The sequence below is a fragment of the Oncorhynchus nerka genome, linkage group LG9b (genome assembly GCF_034236695.1).
Source record: "Oncorhynchus nerka isolate Pitt River linkage group LG9b, Oner_Uvic_2.0, whole genome shotgun sequence".
Classification (NCBI taxonomy): Eukaryota; Metazoa; Chordata; class Actinopteri; order Salmoniformes; family Salmonidae; genus Oncorhynchus; species Oncorhynchus nerka.
In genome coordinates, this window is record NC_088424.1 from 27,059,428 (window position 1) to 27,078,281 (window position 18,854).

The following is an 18,854-nucleotide window of genomic DNA, read 5'->3' on the forward strand; positions in this document are numbered from 1 at the left end:
AATAAATGTATGCATGATGGCACACGTGTGCAGCCGGTTTGGTTCCATATAACCCGTACACTCATGGGTGGGTGCTGGAGTAGAAAGTCTCTCTGGGTTAGGGGTAGGGGATACTGGAATAGATAGTCTACTGTACCTATGGAAAAGTATTGGTCCTGCAGGCATGAAGAAGCTTCTTTACCAGGTCTACTTTGACACAGTTCTCCAGTGCTCTGCAGAGCTGGCCCACTGTGCAGCCCACATAGCCCTCCTTCATCCTCCAGCGCTCCAGCATCTGGTGAACCTTCTCAGGCAATCCGTCACGATGGTAGTCCTGGTCGATGGTGTCCACCTCCACCTCGCTCAGGCCCAGACGACGGGCACAGCGCTTCCATTCCTTCCCGATGTTTTCTCTCAGGAGATCAAGGTGCTCTTCAGTCACTGCCTGGTCCTCTGAACACGGGACAGGACACAACAGAACATATTGTGTAAAATGGAAGTTAAAGACCCTTGTCTGTGATATAAGGGTTTTTGATCATTTAATGTCAATTAATGATACATAGCAATTTACTGTTAAATAATACCAGTTATAAATGCCCCATGGTCTTAGTTGAACTATCCAACCCAACTATAACCCCAACAGAGGAGGCTGTTGGGAAGAGATATAGGAGGGCAGGCTCATTGAAATGGCTGGTATGGTATCAAACACATGGAAACAACGTGTTTGATGCCTTTCCATTCATTCCAGTAAACAAACAATGTAAGAACCCTTATATTGTGGCTAGATAACAAAATATGGGACTAAAAGTAGAAAACATGACATAGAAAAATAGGAAGATGTCTATTTTCAGGAAGTAGGCTCCTCTTTGCAGGTTTCTATTCTTACCGTTCATCTGTAGGGTCTCTTTGAGTAGAGAGTGTGAGTTTGCCCCATTGGAGAGAGAGCTGGCTGACCTGCTGTAAGACTTGTGGTCCCTGATGCTGAGTATGTTGTTGCTCCCTATCTGGATCCCTCTTGCATTCTGGATGAACAGGCCTCCTGAAACCAACACACACACACACACACACACTGTTTCTCATAAATGCTTTTCTAATTGAAGTGGTAGATCGCTATCACGCTGATTGGGGAATCTGCATCAGCTTTAGTAATGGTAATAGTGGTATCAAGCACTGTAATCTCTGTGCTTCACCCCTACCTGGGTCCTGTGGAGGTCTAACCATGGCACACGAGTTCAGGCGCAGCTCTGCAGTGAGGTCTGGGGCAGCTGACTCTGGCACTGGGTAGGCTGGCCAGGACTGGAGGCGGTGGTACTGGGCGTTGGGATACTGCTGCTGGAGGGAGTACTTGCCCTGGCTTAGAGAGGGGCTGCTGGAGGACTCAGGCATGTGGCTGGAAAGCTGGCACCTGGGTGTGGTGGCCCCTGAGGGGTCCGCAGCCTTGTACACTCCTAGGCTAGAAAGACGGCGGTGGGGGTTCATCTCCACGCTGCTGGGCTGGACGGCCTGGGTTTTGGGGAGCCCTCTGTTGGCGGTGGGGTCCTGTGAGCTGAGGCGCTGTGGGGTGGAAGGGTGAGGATTATGGTAGGGGCTGAAGTCAAGCTGGTCCATCTGGCTGTAGCTGGCGTATTTGTGATATTCCAACTGCTGGGCTAGTTTGACTTCCAGGGCAGAGAGTTCGTTGACCATTTTGAGCTCCATGCCCGAGGTGGGGCTGAGGGCCCGGACATCTGGCTGGATAAGGGAGTGCTCACAGGGGAGGAAGAGGTTCAGGTCCTCGATGCAGGCCTCCACTGGACCAGCCTCTATACGAACAGCCCTAGCACTGTCTGAGCTCAGTAAGGGAGCCAGCCGGTCTATAGGGAGAAGGGGTAGAGGGTTCATTTTGAATAGCTGAATTCTAAATTAAGATCCATGTGTTGTCGTATAAAGATCCAATTTGTCGTATTAATGGTTTGATTATTGATGAGAGTGAGAGATTTGAATGGAAAATCTAGAAACGGGCAAAGATCTCAAGTAAAGGTCTTTTAAATTTTGTTTTATTATTTATTACAAAAAACACAAGGAAGTGGTAACATTAAAGTATTATAACATGAAGGACAAACACTACAGCATCAAGACACTATCAAACATGTATCAAACATGCAACAGAGCCATCCTTATGTGTGAGGGTGTCTACTACTACTATCAAACATGTATCAAACATGCAACAGAGCCATCCTTATGTGTGAGGGTGCGTGTGCATGATAGTGATATAAAATGTCTTCATTTCCTTTTTCATGATCACAATCTTGTGAAACCCGAACCCTCCAAGATCCCCCCACAGTTCCCCAATAGCTGTCCCTCAACCATTTGAGATTAGTTGTATAAAACACTACCACTTAGTTTCATTCAAATCTACTTTTATTATGTTTTATTTAGACTTTTTTCCCCCCCTTTATCTTTTGACCATCATTCTCTCTCACACACAACAACTCCACTCCCACTTGTCTCCAATTCCACATACCAACCCTCAGCTTCCCTCAGCCCATCCCATCTATCTCTGCTGGCCACCCACTTTGTGTTTCTACACAACAAATATCTTTCACATATGTTTAACGTACAATTTCAATCTATCTAATCGAATAGAATCTACAGATTGCGTGTTGAAGATAAATACTTTTACTAAGAGTGGCGCTTCGATGATTTTACGCCCCAAATATAAAAAAAAAAATTGGTGGCAAGAATTCTGTAAATAATTTTAGCTGAAAAGCACGAAGTCTTGAATTCTTGCATTGTTTTATATATCAACTCATACACCCTGTACCATGGAATCGGTACATCAAAAATCTCTTCCCAACTATTTTGTCATCTGTATGGCACAGTTGTCAACATCCTGGTCCTCAAATGAAACTGGTATACTTTCCTATTTATGCTATTTTTATTCCTCCGCCAGTTTTGATCCTTTATATTGGGCAAACAGACCAGTTCGCTACCTCCCCCCGCTGCCACCCGCCTCCTCCATTTTTGGGGCAATGCTGTATTCAATTGGTTGTACTCTTGGAATGAGCAGACCTTCCAATACAATTCTGATAACTCCATGAAGGACATAACTCTACCATTACAATATCATTTAAGAACAAAATACCCTTTTCAATCATCTTTCCCATAAATACAGATATTTTATCACCCAGCACATTTGAGTTCAGCCATAATATTTGTTCTATCTTTTCAGGAGGATGAAATTGAAATTGTAGCCAGCTCTGCAATGCTTGTTTGAAAAAGACAGATACTTTGAAAAAAGTATCATTTTCAATTAAACGAAAATGAGACATGGCAATCTGCACAAAGGCAAAAAGACCATTTTTAAACAATGGATGAGTTTTTCTTATTAATCTACTTGAAAACCATTTAGGGTTCAAATAAAACTTTTGAATGAATGAAGCTTTTAGAGAGAGGTTTAGTGCTTTTATAATTAACAATCTCAACCCACCCAATTCCTATGCATTATATAGATAGGTACGTTTTATTTTGTCTGGTTTAGCGTCCCAGATAAAGCGAGAAAAAAAGCTCAACAAATCATCAGGAGTAGGCAGCACCATAAGTAAGTGAATAAACTGAGATGACTAAGGAGTTAATCGGGGCAATTTTTCCATAAATAGACAGTTATTTACCTCTCCATGGTTGCAGGATCTTGTCTATTTTTACAAGTTTTCTATTGAAATTCATTGTGTAGAGCTTATTTATTTCTATCTTTTGTGATATGCCCATTTTGCCCATTTTATAAGTAAGCTGCAAGGTAATGTAAAAGTTTTATTTTTAAGGATCCAATACGTAATATTGTACACTTCATAATTCATTTCATAATTAGGTTGTAGTCCAGAGAGTGCAGAAAAGTTATCTAGATCTTTAATGAGACATTGCAGGGATCTATCTTGCGGACTTAACATGAAACTTGAGTCATCGGCATACATGGACACCTTTGTTTTTAAGCCCTGGATTTCTAATCCTCTAATGTTGTTATTGGATCTGATTTTAATAGCTAGCATTTCGATGACCATAATGAATATATATGGTGACAGCGGACACCCATGTTTAACTCCTCTTGACAATTCAAAACTCTCTGAGAAGTAGCTGTTATTTACTATTTTACACCTGGGGTTACTATACATTATTTTTTACCCATTTTACAAGAGAATGAATGAAATTGAAAACATCCAGGCATTTATAAATAAAATCCAGTCTTACTTTATCAAAATCTGCTATAAATATAATTCCTGGCTGCTTATAGGTTTCATGATGTTCTGTTATTTCTAGTAGTTGTAGTATATTATCTCCAATGTATCATTCATGTAACAAACCTGTCTGATCAGGATGAACAATACCTGGTAAAAACCCTTTTAACTCTGAGTGCTATGCATTTTGCAAGTGTAAGGGGCCTCCAGTTTTTTAGATAGATCGGGTCTTTATATTTGGGTCTTGTTTTAATAATAGAGAAATCGGACCTTCCTGCTGAGTACCTGACAGACTACCATTTCTATAGGAGTAGTTAAAACAATCTAACAATGGAGCTTTTAGTATATCAAAAAATACTTGATATACCTCTGCCGGTATGCCATCAAGCCCTGGGGTTTTTCCAGACTGAAATGATTTAATAGCCTCAAAAAGTTATTCCTCTGTAATTTGGCCTTTGCACTGATCTTTCTGTACATTTTTGTTAATTTTCCATTTTTTATATTATTATGAAAGAATTCCTTACCGTAATCTTCATTCAGTGGGAGAGGATGAGACGGAAAAGAGAACATCTGCCTAAAATAATTAGTTTCCTCTTATAAAATACAATTCGGAGAATCATAGATGACTCCGTCATCAGTAACGAGTTTCTGCAGTTCTTTTTGTTAGCGTTCCTGTATTGGAGATTCGGGAAGAATTTTGTGCATTTTTCTCCATATTCCATCCAGTTTGCTTTATTTTTGTAATAGATTACATTAGATCGTTCTTGAATAAGTTCCACAAGTTCTTTTTGTTTTTCCTCTAACTTATTTTGTATCTCTGTACTATCATTTTTATTGCAATCTACCTGTACTATTAGTTAATAGATTTCCCTTATTAGTCTTGTTTCTTTAGCCAGAAACATATTTTTATTATTGATAAATATTGAATGACCCCTGAAGGTACATTTAAAGATATCCCAAACTATAAGGGGATTTGCCGAACCTATAAAATACTGGAAAAATTCAAGTAAAGGTCTTTGTGCATCCCATCCCATTGAATTGTTGTATCCCTTTTCTTTCATGTCCAATAGTTCAGTGCACTTTGTCCAAACTTTTGGATCCGTGGGCTCAGGCAAAGTATATTATATATTAAACTGGACAAAGCCTACACCACGCCGACACTGTTTAACAAGGCAGTGAGTGGAGTTGTAAGACATAGTGGTCTGGAGGTGTACGTCATGTATAAAGATGCAGAGAGCGGTGTAGACTTCTAAGACTGAGAGCTATAGAGGGCCAGGGTCATGAAGCCTGCCTCACGTTGTGCTCAGACTGCTCACCTGCTTTAAGGCTCTCGGGGGACATGGATAAAGATTTCATCTTCTCCACCAGCTCCTCTGGCCCCTCGTACAAGTCCTGCATGCCAATGAAACAGATCAGTTTAAAAAAGTGGTATGGACCTTATGATATATTTGGTAATATTATGGTAATATTAAACACCCATTAATATCTTTCATTTAGTTACTGTATTTGTTTTGGTCTTTGATTTGTTGTGCACTTGGTTCATTCGATAATGTACTCATGACAATGCTGTCACTTTGTTCACACAAGCAACTTACTCTGAGACCAAGTGAGTCCCTCTCTACATCTGGCTCTAACTTCTCCCTGTAGACGGGCAGGAAGGTGTTGTAGCCCTCTGTATAGAGAACATGTGAAAGCAGAGCAGTCATATGACTAACATAGCAACAGCCACAGAATAGTCTGATAAAAGATAATGATAAAATAATTCCACTCTGAAACCTTATAATTGTATGAAATTTATTAGAATCATAAAATTATAATCTGATGATGTGTGTAGTTTTAGTCAGAATTAGATTAAACTATGTATCTGTATAGTGGAAAAACACAGACTGTCTGAGCAAGGCGTAGCTTAGGATGCACTCAATACCATCTACTGTATCTTGCCTTTGCCGCTCTGTACCATCACTCATTCATATATCTTATGTACATATTCATATCCCCTTACACTTGTGTCTATAATGTAGTAGTTTTGGAATTGTTAGCTAGATTACTTGTTGGTTATTACTGCATTGTCGGAACTAGAAGCACAAGCATTTCGCTACACTCGCACTAACATCTGCTAACCATGTGTATGTGACAAATAACATTTGATTTGATTTGATTTTCATTGGGATTGAAAATTCTCATGACAGTATTAGATCATGATGCAACATTAGACTTGTGAATGCCATGGGCTCGCTTGAATTGATGCTTGTTGCAGTACTAATTGATTCGTAGGTCCAAGGTTGACTTGTGAAGATATCTGCATGTACCAATATGCTGCATATTGCAGTAGTTTTGAATATGTGTTGAAATGTACAAGTTATAAGTGCTCTGCAAATTCAATCACATGTATTTATAAAGCCCTTTTTACATCAGCAGATGTCACAAAGTGCTTATACAGAAACCCAGCCTAAAACCCCAAACAGCAAGCATTACAGAAGCACAGTGGCTAGGGAAAACTCCCTAGAAAGGCAGGAACCTAGGAAGAAACCTAGAGGAACAAGGCTGAGGAGTGGCCAGTCCTCTTCATGCTGTGCCGAGTAGAGAGTCTCTCTCTCTATATATCAGGGACAGCCTCCAGTGATGATCCATGGCAAGAAGCCTCCAGTGATGATCCATGGCAAGAAGCCTCCAGTGATGATCCATGGCAAGAAGCCTCCAGTGATGATCCATGGCAAGAAGCCTCCAGTGATGATCCATGGCACGAAGCCTCCAGTGATGATCCATGGCAAGACGCCTCCAGTGATGATCGATGGCAAGAAGCCTCCAGTGATGATCCATGGCACGAAGCCTCCAGTGATGATCCATGGCACGAAGCCTCCAGTGATGATCCATGGCACGAAGCCTCCAGTGATGATCCATGGCACGAAGCCTCCAGTGATGATCCATGGCAAGAAGCCTCCAGTGATGATCCATGGCAAGAAGCCTCCAGTGATGATCCATGGCACGAAGCCTCCAGTGATGATCCATGGCAAGAAACCCCCAGTGAGTCATGGCACGAAGCCTCCACCAACGGCCTCCAGTCCGGAGCCTCCAGTCCGGAGCCCCCAGCGACGGCCTCCAGTCCGGAGCCTCCAGCGACGGCCTCCAGTCCAGAGCCCCCAGCGTCGGCCTCCAGTCCGGAGCCCCCAGCATCGGCGCCCAGTCCGGGGCCCGCAGCGAGGGTCCCCAGTCCGGGGTCGGCGGCAAGGGTCCTCACACCAGAGGCGCCACCAAAGCGGGGTGAGCCAGAGGTGGAGCGGGCTCTACGTCCCGCACCAGAGCCGCCACCGCGGATAGATGCCCACCCAGACCCTCCCCTACAGGTTCAGGTTTTGCGGCCGGAGTCTGCACCTTTGGGGGGGGGGTAACTGTCACGCCCTGACCTTAGAGAACCTTTTTTATGTCTCTTTTTGGTTTGGTCAGGGTGTGGTTTGTGTGGGCATAATATGTCCTTTATTTCTATGATTTGTGTTTCTATGTGATGGCCGGGTATGGTTCTCAATCAGGGGCAGCTGTCAATCATTGTTTCTGATTGGGAATCATATTAGGTAGCCCTTTTTCTCTCCTTTCAATGTGGGTAGTTATCTTTGTTAGTGGCACTATAGCCCTGTGAGCTTCATGGTTGTTTTTTTGTTTCTCGTTTTGTTGGCGACATTTTAAATAAAAGGAGAAATGTATGCTCACCACGCTGCACTTTGGTCTACTTCCAAGGTGAAAAGGGTCAAACATTTTGGGTAGCCTTCCACACGCTCCCCACAATAAATTGGGTGAATTTTGTCCCATTCCTCCTGACAGAGCTGGTGTAACTGAGTCAGGTTTGTAGGCCGCCTTGCTCGCACACGCTTTTTCAGTTCTGCCCACACTTTTTGTGTGAGGTCAGGGCTTTGATTGAGGTCAGGGCTTTGATGGTACTCCAATACCTTAACTCTGTTGTACTTAAGCCATTTTGCCACAACTTTGGAAGTATGCTTGGGGTCATTGTCCATTTGGAAGACCCATTTGCGACCAAGCTTTAACTTCCTGGCTGATATCTTGAGATGTTGCTTCCATATATCCACGTAATTTTCCTCCCTCATGATGCCATCTATTTTGTGAAGGCCCGCCTGCAGCAATGCACCCCCACAACATGACGCTAACACCCCTGTGCTTTATGGTTGGTATGGTGTTCTTCAGATAGCAAGCCTCCCCCTTTTTCCTCCAAACATAACGATGGTCATTTTGGCCAAACAGTTGTATTCTTGTTTCATCAGACAAGAGGATATTTCTGAAAAAAAGTTGATCTTTGTCACCATGTGCAGTTGCAAACCGTAGTCTGGCTTTTTTATGGAGGTTTTGGAGCAGTGGCTTTTTCCTTGCTGAGCGGCCTTTCAGGTTATGTCGATATAGGACTCGTTTTTACTGTGGATATTTCCTCCAGCACCTTCACAAGGTCCTTTGCTGTTGTTCTGGGATTGATTTGGAGAACGCGTCTTCTTCCTGAGCGGTATGACGGCTACGTGGTCCCATGGTGTTTATACTTGCGTACTATTGTTTGTACAGATGAACGTGGCACCTTCAGGCATTTTGAAATTGCTGCCAAGGATGAACAAGACTTGTGGAGGTCTACAATTTTTTCTGAGGTCTTGGTTGATTTATTTTGATTTTCCCATAATGTCAAGCAAAGAAGCACTGAGTTTGAAGGTAGACCTTGAAATCCATCCACAGGTACACCTCCAATTGACTCAAATGATGTCAATTAGCTTATCAGAAGCTTCTAAAGCCATGACGTCATTTTCTGGAATTGTTCATGCTGTTTATAGGCACAGTCAACTTAGTGTATGTAAACTTCTGACCCACTGGAATTGTGATACAGTGAATTATAAGTTAAATAATCTTTCTGTAAACAATTGTTGAAAAAATTGGTTGTGGTTGAGTGGTTGAAAAATGTGTTTTAATGACTCAAACCTAACTGTATGTAAACTTCTCAACTTCAACGGTGTGTATGTATGTATGTATGTATGTATGTATGTATGTATGCATGTATGTATGTATGTATGTATATATAGTGGGGCAAAAAAGTATTTAGTCAGCCACCAATTGTGCAAATTCTCCCACTTAAAAAGATGAGAGGCCTGTAATTTTCATCATAGGTAGACTTCAACTATGACAGATAAAATTAGAAAAAAAATTGTAGGATTTTTTAATGAATTTATTTGCAAATTATGGTGGAAAATAAGTATTTGGTCACCTACAAACAAGCAAGATTTCTGGCTCTCACAGACCTGTAACTTCTTCTTTAAGAGGCTCCTCTGTCCTCCACTCGTTACCTGTATAAATGGCACCTGTTTGAACTTGTTATCAGTATAAAAGACACCTGTCCACAACCTCAAACAGTCACACTCCAAACTCTACTATGGCCAAGACCAAAGAGCTGTCTAAGGACACCAGAAACAAAATTGTAGACCTGCACCAGGCTGGGAAGACTGAATCTGCAATAGGTAAGCAGCTTGGTTTGAAGAAATCAACAGTGGGAGCAATTATTAGGAAATGGAAGACATACAAGACCACTGATAATCTCCCTCGATCTGGGGCTCCACGCAAGATCTCACCCCGTGGGGTCAAAACGATCACAAGAACGGTGAGCAAAAATCCCAGAACCACACGGGGGGACCTAGTGAATGACCTGCAGAGAGCTGGGACCAAAGTAACAAAGCCTACCATCAGTAACACACTACGCCGCCAGGGACTCAAATCCTGCAGTGCCAGACGTGTCCCCCTGCTTAAGCCAGTACATGTCCAGGCCCGTCTGAAGTTTGCTAGAGAGCATTTGGATTAGGAGATTAAGATTAGGAGAATGTCCTATGGTCAGTGTCACGCCCTGGTAGAAATATATTATGTTTGTCTTCATTTATTTGGTCAGGCCAGGGTGTGACATGGGTTTTTTGTGTTGTGTTTATGTATGGGGGTTTTTCATAGGTTTTGGGATTGTGGCGTAGTGGGGTGTTCTAGCAAAGTCTATGGTTGCCTGAGGCGGTTCTCAATCAGAGGCAGGTGATTCTCGTTGTCTCTGATTGGGAACCATATTTAGGCAGCCATATTCTTTGAGTATTGCGTGGGTGATTGTTCCTGTCTCTGTGTAGTTCACCAGATAGGCTCAGTCACTTGGTTTTTTCTTTTCAATTGTTTTGGAAGAGAAGAGAACGAGCGCCATTCTCCTTGCGGAGATGGTGCTAAATACATCAACACGGTCGGTCCCTGGGATTGGGCTGGCCAACACGATTCGGTTTGCTTGGAAGGAAAAGGAGTTTGAGCCTTTAGGACGGGAATCCTTTGGAAGGATAATATTGATGGGGATTCTAAAGCTGACGGTGAAGGACGTGTTTTGTTTCCAAGGCAACTCGTTGGAGGGAGCATACGACGTTGCACTATATACAGAGGAAAAACACGATGATATCCTGAGAAGGGCAAGAGCAGTGGGAGGTGAGAGGCCGATGTGCCACTACGAAATAACAAGCCTGGCGAAGAATAACTTTAGGGTTGTAACTGTGAACATTTACAACCCTTACGTTAAGGACGAAGAGGTGAGGGCTTTTCTGGGGAGATACATGGATAACGTCTCCTCAGCTAGGCACCTCAAAGACTCCCTTGGGTTTTGGAATGGGAGGAGAGGCTTCCAGGCCCTCCTCAGAGAGGACCCAAGGGGACATGGTGGCTACCTCCATCCTCCTGCTATGTTCTCCCTAGGGGCTGACAGGGGACGTTGTATTATGCACGTCAGCCCCCATTTTGCAGACGCTGTATGGCCTATGGTCACATATTCGCCTCATGCAGTGCAAGAAAATGCAGATTTTGTGCATCTGAGGATCACGAGGCGAGGGATTGTGACAAGCCTAAGACGTGCCATGGGTGTGGCTCGTCAGCACATCTGTGGAGGGGGTGCCCGGCCCGTCAGAGGTCATATGCGTCTGCTGCTGGGGGGGGAGCAGGAGCGGGGGATGGGGGAAGAAGAGGAGGGGAAGGAAGCACGCCTCATGACCAGAGATCAGGTCCAGAGGGGAAGGCCACAAGGAAGGAGGAGGAGCCAGAAGCGGCGGATGGAAGAGAGAAGGAAACGGAAGGCACGGGAGTAGGAGAACCAGAAAAAGCGGCGGAAGAAGGCAACCGAGTGGAGGAGCATGAGAGAGAAGAAAGCGAGGGAGGAGTGGTGGAGAAGGAGACGGTGGAAGAGAAAGTGGACTGGGGGAAAGTGCCATGGTGGAAGAGATGAGGGGTATGGTGGAGGAGCTGGCAGGGGGAGGGTGGTATCTCTTCACTGCCGCCATCACCAAAGAAGAGTATGAAGAGGAGGGGGCGATTGGCCGACAGTGAGGGGGAAGGGATGGCCAAGAGAGTGATGGGGGCGGGAGAAACCTCTGGGTTGCTGCTGGTTTCCCCAGGCCCTCAACTTCTGTTGGGTGGGGACACACATAACAAGACTCAGGACTGGGTACAAGAGGAGGTGGGGAGTTTTTGTTTGGGGACTCAGCCTCCCAATTTTTTCCAAACCAGCTGCAACACTGGGGAGGGGGAGGATTGCGGGGTAGACCCAGGGTGCAGGGCACTCCGAGCCAAACACTATTCCTGCATCCTGGGAGGGTGTGATGGAGGAAGAGGGGGATGTCGGGATTACGGATGGTGTTCTCACCGGTAGATATGGAGCAGGGGAGCATCGGGTGAGTCTCCTGTTTTATGTTTTTTTCTGTCTGGGTTTAGAATTTGAGTGTATTACATGTATTTATTTTTCATGGAGTCTAATTTTACTTTTGTTAGTTTAAATGTAAGGGTTTAAGGGATTTTGTTAAGAGGAGGGCGGTTTTTAGTTATTTGGAGGGTGTGGGGTTTGATTTTTGTTTTTACAGGAGGTTCACCTGAGGGATGGAGGGGATGTTATTAGGTTTAAGAGGGAGTGGGACAAGGGGAGTCGGTTTGGGGTGTTGGGGGGGTGCACTCATCGGGGGTAGGGATTTTGTGTGGGCACAGGGAGGTAAAAGTGGAGGATTCTTTCGTGGTAATGCAGGGGAGGGTTATAGGGGTGGATGTCACGATAAGGGATTGTAAATTTAGATTAGTGGTGGTGTATGGGCCACAGGTGGTGGCAGACAGAAGGGAGATGGTGGACTGTCTGACGCCCCTGTGTGTCACAAATAGGAAATTAGTGATAGGGGGGATTTTAATACAGATTTAGGAAGAGGGGGGGATAGCAGTGCGGGCGCCATTGCCAGGCTAATGGCTTGCCATGGTCTGGTAGATGGTGGTCTGCACACTACTCCGAAAATGGACGGTCCTACATGGCGTAACTCCAGGGGGGTTGAGCGGAGGCTCGACTATATTTTTGTACCCAGGTCTTTGGGTAAGTTGTCTGGGCGGCTGTTGCCTGTTTTCTTTTCGGATCACGACGGGGTGCTCCTGCAGGTGGGGTCGCCAGTCTGCCTCTTTGGTAGAGGGTACTGGAAGCTAGATCGGGATGTGCTGGAGGAGCAGGCTTTTGTTGACGGGTTTTATGGTTTCTTTTGGAGGCTTGAGGGCCTCCGGTCCATGTGCGAGGGGTGTTAGAGTGGTGGGAATTAGTTAAGGTGAGGATTAGGGCTTTTATAATAGGGTATTGCAAGAGGAAAAAAGGGAGGAGAGGAGGGAGGTGGATCGTATCCAGAGGTTAATTGAACTCGAATACGAGGCAGGCAACCTCGGCGGGTCGTTTGACTGGGAGAGATCCGCAACCCTAAAGGCGCAGCTCAGGGAGTTGCAGGAGCGGAAGGCTCGAGCTTTCCTTGAGCGAGCGCATAGTGGCTTTCTAGAACATAATGAGACTTGTTCTGCTATGTTCTTTAAGTTGGTTAGGGCAAGACAGAGTAGGAAGGTAATGCATGGTGTTAGGGAAGAAAATGGTAGTATAGTTAGAGAACCAGAGGATATGGTCAGGGTGACAACTGATCATTTCCAAGGTTTATTTAAGGAAAGGGAAATAGATGTAGAGCAGGGAAATGTGTTTTTAGAACACTTGTCCAGGCGGTTGCCGGAGGACATTAGAGAAGTGATGGAGGCCCAGATCTCACTAGAAGAGGTTGAGAGCGCTCTTAGGAGGATGGGAAAAGGGAAGGTGCCTGGGATAGATGGGCTGCCGGCTGAGTTTTATCTCAAGTTTTGGGGTATACTTGGACCAGTGGTCCTCGAAGTCTTGAAGGCCATCCTTGAGACGGGGGTCCCGGGGATCAATGGCTGTTGGTGTGCTGTCACTTTTATATAAGAAGGGGAAGTAACAGACCTTGGCAACTGGCGGCCGTTGACCATGCTGTGTGTAGATTACAAGCTACTTGCAAAGGTTTTAGCAGACCGGTTGCGACAGCCCTTCCCTACGTCGTTCATGAGGATCAGACGTGCGGGGTAGAGGGGCCGCTCTATTCGATGGAACCTACAGTTAATCAGGGACTCCATCGCTTGGGTTGAAGATAGAGGTCTGCCTTTAATGGTAGCAGCGCTAGATCAGGCGAAAGCCTTCGATCGCGTGAATAGATCCTTTTATTCAGAGTGTTAGGTCGATTAGGATTTGGGGAGAAGTTTATAGGATGGATTCGTACATTATATGTCGGAGCGGGGTGCCGAGTTAGTGTAAATAGTCACTTGGGTGATGTTTTTGACCTCTCGTCTGGGGTCAGGCAGGGTGCCCACTCGGCTCTCCTCTTCGTTCTGTACATGGAGCCTCTGGGGGCTGCCATTAGGGCAGACACAGGGGTGGAAGGTTTGCTGATCCCTGGAAGTGGTGGGCTGCGTGTTAAGATGACGCAGTACGCCGACGACACTTCCTTGCTGTTGTGCAAGGACTCGTGCCTGACAAGGTCCCTTGCCATCTTTGGGGATTTCACCCGAGCGTCGGGAGCAGTTCTGAACCATGCAAAGTCTTCAGTCAAGTTTTTCGGAAGATGGCGCGGTAGAACGGATGTGCCTGGGGGTTATCTCTCTGTGAGGGGCCCTGAGGATTCTCGGGGTCCATTTTGAGACCTCCGGCTCAGCGACGCTAAACTGGAACATGCGTATCGCAGTGGTACAGAGGAAGCTAGCAATGTGGAAAGCTAGGTATTTGTCTTTTATGGGCAAAGTCCTGGTCCTAAAGGTGGATGTGTTGCCGTCTCTTTTGTATTTGGCATACATCTACCCATTGCCGGCTTGTCTGAGGAGGCCTCTAGTGAGGCTTGTGTTTCAGTTTATGTGGAGTGGCAGGTGCGAGTGGGTCGCCAGGGCACGCATGATCTGTCCCATCGGGGAGGGAGGTAGGGGGTACCACATTTCCCCTCAAGCTGGACTCAATTTTTGTTTCCTTCTTGTTAACGGAGCTTGCTCAGCCAGTGATACACCCGTCCGGTTACCTCCTGCGGGTGTTTTTCTCGTATCAGGCGAGAAGCATAATGGTGTGGTCTAACACGGGTCCTCGGGCGGAACAGCTGCCGTGGCACTTTGGTCATGCGGCCAAGTGGCTGCGTGCGCACCCTGAGGTCGAAGTTGCCCGAGTAGGTTTAGATCACAGGCACCTGTACGAGGAGGTCAGAAAGGCAGGGAGTCCGGCGCCTGTAGTGGGCATCTCGGAAGTGGTCTGGGAGGGAGTGCAGGCGCGGGGTCTGGATAACAGGCTCAAGGACCTGAATTGGTTGAGCCTTCATAAGTGTTTGCCGGTACGTTCCATCTTGTACCGGTATAATTTGGTGCAATCCCCCACCTGTCTAAGATCCTCTTGTGGCAGGGAGGAGACTGTGCGCCATGTCTTTTGGGACTGTGCCTTTGCCGGAGTAGTATGGGCTAGGGCACGGGTGTTGTTAGGTTTGGTAAAGGGGATTTTGTATTGACGTGGGCCAGGTTAGAGAGGGGTGTAGGGAGAGCGAGAGGGACGGATAGGGACAGGTTTCTGCTCTGGCTTCTCATGAGTCTCTTTAAACGGGGCTGTGGGAAGCAAGGCAGAACATGGTGAAGACAGGGAAAGATTGGGGGTGGAAGGGATAGTGAGGAGGGTGGAAGGAGATTTGAGGGGGAGGATGAAGAGGGAGGAGAGGAAGTGGGGGCAGCATGCTGCTCGGGAGAGGTGGAAGGGGGGTTTAGGGCTGGGTGTCATTTAGATTTGTAAGAGGATAGATTAGGGACGGGGAGATAGGGAGAGGTATTTTGTAGGGTAACGGGGAGGGAAGATGCTCCCCTGAGGTTTTGTTTGTGGTTTATGTTTTAGTTTAATTAGTTTATTTAAAATACCATTATTTGTGTATGTATGTAAATTATGAGTTGTAAAGAATGAATGGTATTGAAGATAATAAACTATTTTTATAAAAAAAAAAAAAAAAAAAGATTAGGCTCAGTCACTTTGGTTTTTTATTTTCAATTGTTTTGGAAGAGAAGAGAACGAGCGCCATTCTCCTTGCGGAGATGGTGCTAAATACATCAACACGGTCGGTCCCTGGGATTGGGCTGGCCAACACGATTCGGTTTGCTTGGAAGGAAAAGGAGTTGGAGCCTTTAGGACGGGAAACTTTTGGAAGGATAATATTGATGGGGATTTTAAAGCTGACGGTGAAGGACGTGTTTTGTTTCCAAGGCAACTCGTTGGAGGGAGCATACGACGTGGCACTATATACAGAGGAGAAACACGATGATATCCTGAGAAGGGCAAGAGCAGTGGGAGGTGAGAGGCCGATGAGCCACTATGAAATAACGAGCCTGGCGAAGAATAACTTTAGGGTTGTAACTGTCAACATTTACAACCCTTACGTTAAGGACGAAGAGGTGAGGGCCTTTCTGGGGAGATACATGGATAACGTCTCCTCAGCAAGGCACCTCAAAGACTCCCTAGGGTTTTGGAATGGGAGGAGAGGCTTCCAGGCCTTCCTCAGGGAGGACCCAAAGGGACATGGTGGCTACCTCCATCCTCCTGCTATGTTCTCCCTAGGGGCTGACAGGGGGACGTTGTTTTATGCACCTCAGCCCCCATTTTGCAGGCGCTGTATGGCCTACGGCCACATATTCGCCTCGTGCAGCACAAGAAAATGCAGATTTTGTGCATCTGAGGAACACGAGGTGAGGGATTGTGACAAGCCTAAGGCGTGCCACGGGTGTGGCTCGTCAGCACACCTGTGGCGGGGGTGCCCGGCTCGTCAGAGGTCATATGCGTCTGCGGCTGGGGGGTAGCAGGAGCGGAGGATGGGGGAAGAAGAGGAGGGGAAGGAAGCACGCCTCATGACCAGAGTACAGGTCCAGAGGGGAAGGCCGCAAGGAAGGAGGAGGAGCAAGAAGCGGCGGATGGAAGAGAGAAGGAAACGGAAGGCACGGGAGTAGGAGAACCAGGAAAAGCGGCGGAAGAAGGCAACCGAGTGGAGGAGCATGAGAGAGAAGAAAGCGAGGGAGGAGTGTTGGAGAAGGAGACGGTGGAAGAGCAAGTGGACTGGGGGAAAAGTGCCCTGGTGGAAGAGATGAGGGGTATGGTGGAGGAGCTGGCGGGGGGGGGAGGGTGGTATCTCGCCACTGCCGCCATCACCAAAGAAGAGAATGAAGAGGAGGGTGCGATTGGCCGACAGTGAGAGGGAGGGGATGGCCAAGAGAGTGATGGGGGTGGGAGAAACCTCTGGGTTGCTGCTGGTTTCCCCAGGCCCTCAATTTTTGTTGGGTGGGGACACACCTAACAAGACTCAGGACTGGGTACAGGAGGAGGTGGGGAGTTTTTTGTTTGGGGACTCAGCCTCCCCGATTTTTTTCCAAACCAGCTGCAGCACTGGGGGGGGGGGGGGGGAGTGTGGGGAGCCAAACACTATTCCTGCATCCTGGGTTGGTGAGATGGAGGAAGAGGGGGGGATGTCGGGAGTACGGATGGTGTTCTCACCGGTAGATATGGAGCATCGGGTGAGTCTCCTGTTTTTGTTTTTTTTCTGTCTGGGTTTAGAATTTGAGTGTATTACATGTTTTTATTTTATTCTTTCATGGGGTCTAATTTTACTTTTGTTAGTTTAAATGTAAGGGGTTTAAGGGATTGTGTTAAGAGGAGGGCGGTTTTTAGTTATTTGGAGGGTGTGGGGTTTGATTTTTGTTTTTTACAGGAGGTTCACCTGAGGGATGGAGGGGATGTTAATAGGTTTAAGAGGGAGTGGGACAAAGGGGAGTCGGTTTGGGGTATTGGGGGTGCACTCATCGGGGGTAGGGATTTTGTGTGGGCACAGGGAGGTAAAAGTGGAGGATTCTTTTGTGGTAATGCAGGGGAGGGTTATAGGGGTGGATGTCATGATAAGGGATTGTAAATTTAGATTAGTGGTGGTGTATGGGCCACAGATGGTGGCAGACAGGAGGGAGATGGTGGACTGTCTGACGCCCCTGTGTGTCACAAATAGGAAATTAGTGATAGGGGGGGATTTTAATACAGATTTAGGAATGGGGGGGATAGCAGTGCAGGTGCCATTGCCGGGCTAATGGCTTGCCATGGTCTGGTAGATGGTGGTCTGCACACTACTCCGAAAATGGACGGTTGTTACGGATACAGTTATCCTGTGTGTGTGTGTATCCTGTGTGTGTGTTTCTTTTCTCTCCTTCTCCCCTCACAGGTGAAAATCATCACTCCCCAATCAGTCAACAATCAATCATCAATCAGAAGACACACCTCCTCCTATTTCCTACCCTATCACAGTTCCTTCCCCATGGTTTAAAAACCCCATCATTTGTTTGTTCTGAAGCTCAATCTCTAGCTCAATCTCTAGCTCAATCTCTCTGTAAATGCCATGTCTGTAGGTCTCTGTGTTTCACTCTCGCTTTGTGTCTTAACCTCTCTTTTGTTTAAGCACCTCCATAGCACTTTGTCATCACCTGTGAGTATTGTTTTTGGTTATGGTGTTTGTTTGTTGCTGGTGGGAAAAGGGGGAAACCAAGACAAGTCGCCCATGGGCATACACTACCCGTAGGTGAACTTTGTTAAATACACTAGTTAGAACTGGGCGGACCACCCACTGTATTTTTGGTTAGTTAGTTAGCTGTTGTTAAAGTAGGCTAGTCTAGCTTAGGGGTGTTTTTGAATACTTATTGTTTCTTTTCTTGGGTCCAGCTCAGCCCCTTTTCCTGCTCCCCCCATTACCGTGTGTTTATAAATAAACCTGGAGTTTGACGGTAGATTTCTGTTGTCGTGGTTATTTCGTTCACACTTTTACTTTGTCACAATAATAATTTGCATGAGTTATGTTACGGGTCTCATTACCATCCCCCCTAGACTGTCGGGCCAAAAGGGATTCGTAACATAAGTGGGGGCTCGTCCGGGATCTGTCATAACTGACACCCATGCCGCTCATGTAGATTGTTGTAGTGGTATAGTTCAGTGTTGAGCGTCATAGCTGAAGTAGCATTAGTGTTTGCTATTTTCTTTGGCACTTGTGAAGTAGTGTAAAATGACTACTTTTGATTTGAGATCCTTTTTGGATAACCCTTCGTGGGAGGTTTTTGACAAATGTCGTAGAGTTGATTTAATGACCTTGGCTGACCATTATTCAGTATCGATTCCGCAGAGTTTAGTTAAGGCGGAGGTTAAATGGCTAGTATTAAATGTATTGTTGGAAGAGCAGGTGCTTGTGTTACCGCTGCCTGAGCCTACTACCCCTGTAGGGGATGTTGCTGCTCCTG

The 18,854-nt window shown here is 46.1% G+C and overlaps 1 protein-coding gene across 1 annotated transcript in view; it reads right to left on the minus strand.

The window, feature by feature from the left end:
* Positions 1-18,854, minus strand: part of LOC115114526 (receptor-interacting serine/threonine-protein kinase 1-like) — a 42,047-nt gene that overhangs the window by 8,309 nt on the left and 14,884 nt on the right. The window contains exons 7-11 of the mRNA XM_029642832.2: positions 5,786-5,862; positions 5,507-5,582; positions 1,176-1,832; positions 866-1,018; positions 137-432 (exon numbers count right to left, since the gene is read on the minus strand). Coding sequence (XP_029498692.1) covers positions 137-432; positions 866-1,018; positions 1,176-1,832; positions 5,507-5,582; positions 5,786-5,862 — 1,259 coding nt within the window. The remainder of the gene's footprint in view (positions 1-136; positions 433-865; positions 1,019-1,175; positions 1,833-5,506; positions 5,583-5,785; positions 5,863-18,854) is intronic.